Source organism: Vitis vinifera, chromosome 2 (genome assembly GCF_030704535.1).
Source record: "Vitis vinifera cultivar Pinot Noir 40024 chromosome 2, ASM3070453v1".
Lineage (NCBI taxonomy): Eukaryota > Viridiplantae > Streptophyta > Magnoliopsida > Vitales > Vitaceae > Vitis > Vitis vinifera.
This window is the reverse complement of record NC_081806.1, coordinates 4,764,938-4,768,474: the sequence shown is the minus strand read 5'-3', so window position 1 is coordinate 4,768,474 and position 3,537 is coordinate 4,764,938. Positions and strand designations below refer to the sequence as shown.

Here is a 3,537-nt window from a genome sequence, read left to right as displayed (position 1 = left end):
ATTTATACACATTATTTTGAATATTTTTTAGGTGTTGCAAGAGAAATAACTCACCTAATGATTTTCATGTTGCCATACAAATGTCTCTCGGCACATGACAATCACCATTAATTTTCTTTTACTTTTAAACGTTTTCAGAGACGTATAAATATGGATATCGGTAGACTGTACCAAATTGGGTAAGAGGGGAAAACGTTTGAAACCAAACAAAAATATCAGTAGGTGTAATTTATTCTGTGATGGGATGTTAGCATTATTAGTTACTTTCACCTGTAGTGCAAGATGCTACAATTTATAATGCATTCTTTTTGCCTCGGGGCTCAAACTGATCCAAGATAATAAAATTTCAATTATCTTTGGTGTCACTGGCCGTCTGGACACAATCTGCATGGAAATTTGATGTCTCCTTCACCAACTTGTGTAACCAGTTTCTCACGTTATTTAAGATTGGTTGTAAACATACATTAATTCATCAGTACGTTGTCTGTTAATTTTTACATTGAACATTATGTCTTTATATATGTATCCGCAAAAATACACACATTGATCTCAATAAAAATTTAAAGGGATTCATAAGAAATGTTCGATTTATATTAATTTTGACAATATATGAATATAATAAACATATAGGCAAGCTGGGTATGTAGCACACTTTCTAGTCTCCAAAGCTCCAAACCTCACTACGAATTTCCACTGGTCCATATTGACACATTTGCGGCCGGTGATTGAAAGCAAGAATTGGAAATTTATTATATTATACAAATCAAAGAACAAATGAAACCAAAGTTATTATTGCCATGATCTCACCTAAGGTGAAGTGGTCTGGCCTAAAGCATAGTTGTTGATGAGAGCCAAGGCAACGCTAGTCATTTGTGCAACATGAAGAATGTAGCCCCTGACTATAGTCTTCACATTCCCATTCATGGCATTCCCAGCAAAGCTATCCATGCACGTGTCGTCGTTCGTCAATGCCGCACTCACCCATGTTTGAATATCACTCATTTGAAGCCCAAAGCTTTTGCCTTCAGGGTGTTCCATTTCCTGTATGGACATTTGGAGCTCGTCCTCGGAGTCGCCTAAGACCTCCACACAATCGCGGATTGCAGCAGCCTCCCCAGGCTTTAAGCTCTGGGTTTTTGACAGCTTGGTAATTGCTGTGGACGTAGAATGGGCTGTTGCAAGAGCAATTGACAGGGCTGTGTCGGCTAATATTTTGGGGCTGGTTTGGATTTTGCTCGCATAGCTCAAGAGGGAGCTCGTGCACAACTGAGGATATGTTGTTGTGCGGCAAGATGTTTTAATAAACTCGGCGTAAGCTTCGTTGGGAGATGGTCTAGCAGCTGAGCATGTGTTCATGTGAGTTGTGAGCTGAAGCAGAATGAACAAAGCCGCGAGTGCATTGAAAAAATAAGAACCTTCCATCTCTCTCAAATGTGGGAAGGGAAATTGATCAGCAGTTTAATTTCTCTGGGAACAATGGAAGGGAGAAGTTTGGGAGGTAGATGAATTAATAAAGGCAAGTGGTTCTCAATTTATAGCAAAAGCTTATGCTTGGCGTTTCTAAGATACTCAAATGGCCCATGCCAAGTTTAAATGCGCTGGCTTTAATTTCTGTACAAGAAAGGGCTCAATGTTCCTGCTAATGCATAGGGGTATGGGCTCTAGTTCTAACTAACAGGTTTGTTGTTGCGGCACGCCATAAAATTAACGTTCCCACTCAGTCAAACTTTGGAAGCGTATTAGAGTTGTTTTTATACTCATTTTCATATTTCTTATATCAGAGATGTCCAATTAATTAACTCCAAATGGCCATGAAAATAACCAATTCTGGTAATATCCCTGACTTCTAACTACCATTCATCAGCACAATGAGAGAGATGTCAAGCCATGTGCACCGAATTAAAACAAATGAATTAATTTGACCGCAGATTTTTGAAATCGATCCACGAGCGTTTCCTCCGGAGCCGCCTGATTATATGGCCAATATCAAGATTGTTACCTCTTGTTAGTGTTGCCATCTCAACGGGGGGAAAGATGGAACGGAAGAACACCTAAAAATTTGTATGACATCGAGGGCTACAAATAACTTCCTTGTAATCATCTAAAAGGTGACAATATATCTTCTCTTTTGATGGGTCCCAGCAGCCTAGCCAACCCAAGAAAAATAGTGATTATTAATTCTTGATTGGTCCTCATGTGGCCAATGAGCTCGTTGGCCCCATCCGGCGTCTTATTGAGTGGCATTGCGTATTTTTCTTTTGGTGGTCCCCAGCAGACCTAGTTCAGCCTTAACGAGTGGCGCACTCTAAAACGACATGGTTTTCAAATCCAGCACACTGAAACATCAAGCATTAATTAATAATGCTTTGTCATAATCAGTTTCTCATTTTCTTTGTACGTAATAAAAGTTACAGTGAACACAATCTCAGTGGGCCTCTGAGCGAATGCTACATTAGAGGCCAATTTGGTCTGGTCTCTTCACCGCTCCAATTATGGAAAGAGCTTCTGGGGTACATTTTGATTAGGCGATTTTGAATCGTCCTCTCCTTAGCAATTCTAAAAAATAATCCAACTAATTAATTTGATGTACATTTTGGATCCATTATTATCCTACAATTCAAATTTGTAAGCTAAATTGGTAGTTTAATACGATATTAAAATCTTAGCCGAGGAATCTCATAACATGCTTATTTGTCCCTATTTGCAAGTTCAAAAATTTGTTAATATGAAGCTATTCTAAATTGCAGTAAATCTTTGTGCATTAATAGTGCTTAAAAGATTTTTTTTTAATTTTATTTTACATTAATTAGGACTTGATTGAGTACTAAAATTTCAATTCACTGTAAGGACACGAGAGGATGTGATGAGCACAAAGAAACTGTCAAAGCTTATGACATATGGGCGGGCCACCATTAACAAGAATTCATATAGGACGAAATCATTTCACGATGAGAATTGATATTTCAGTCTCACCTGAGAAAAGGTGGTTTGAATTGAGAAACAAAGCAATGTGAGTCATACGTGCAGTAAGGCCATCATTACACGCATACTCATCCCTCAATGCTGCACTCACCCATATTTGAATATCATTCGCTTGAAGCCCAAAAGTCTGAGCTTATTGGATCTTCCCTTTCCACTCCTGTTAATTGGTGCATGGAAAAGAACAGCAACTTTTCCATCTCTTTCCTGGGAAAGTCGTGGAGTTCAATGAAGAAGGTATCTGTACATTCTCGGTGGAGTATATGCTAGATAAATTCAATCTGATAGACTAATCAACTCTGGCAATTCACTGTTCTAAAAGTTTAACAACCATATTGATCATCATAACTAAAAGGGACAACTGAATCTTGAGACGTGTGAACCTAAACTAAGTGAATCTGGCCTCTAAATTTTGATGATGGACCCATTTGTGGCTCAGAATTGTCTGCTGATTTGATAAGCCATGTCTGAAAACAAGTTTACTATACGCAGAACATGTGCTGTCGGCTTCCATTTCCTGAATGGCTGGAGACCAAACAGGTCGCCTCAGGCCGAAAA

At 38.7% G+C, this 3,537-nt stretch overlaps 1 protein-coding gene across 1 annotated transcript; it reads right to left on the bottom strand.

Moving 5' to 3' along the window:
- Positions 1-569: 569 nt before the first annotated feature.
- LOC100243664 (21 kDa protein-like) lies at positions 570-1,697 on the bottom strand. Its single transcript, XM_002264855.4, has one exon. The coding sequence runs from the start codon at positions 1,420-1,422 to the stop codon at positions 808-810; it is 615 nt and encodes a 204-aa protein (XP_002264891.1). The 5' UTR covers positions 1,423-1,697; the 3' UTR covers positions 570-807.
- Positions 1,698-3,537: the final 1,840 nt, after the last annotated feature.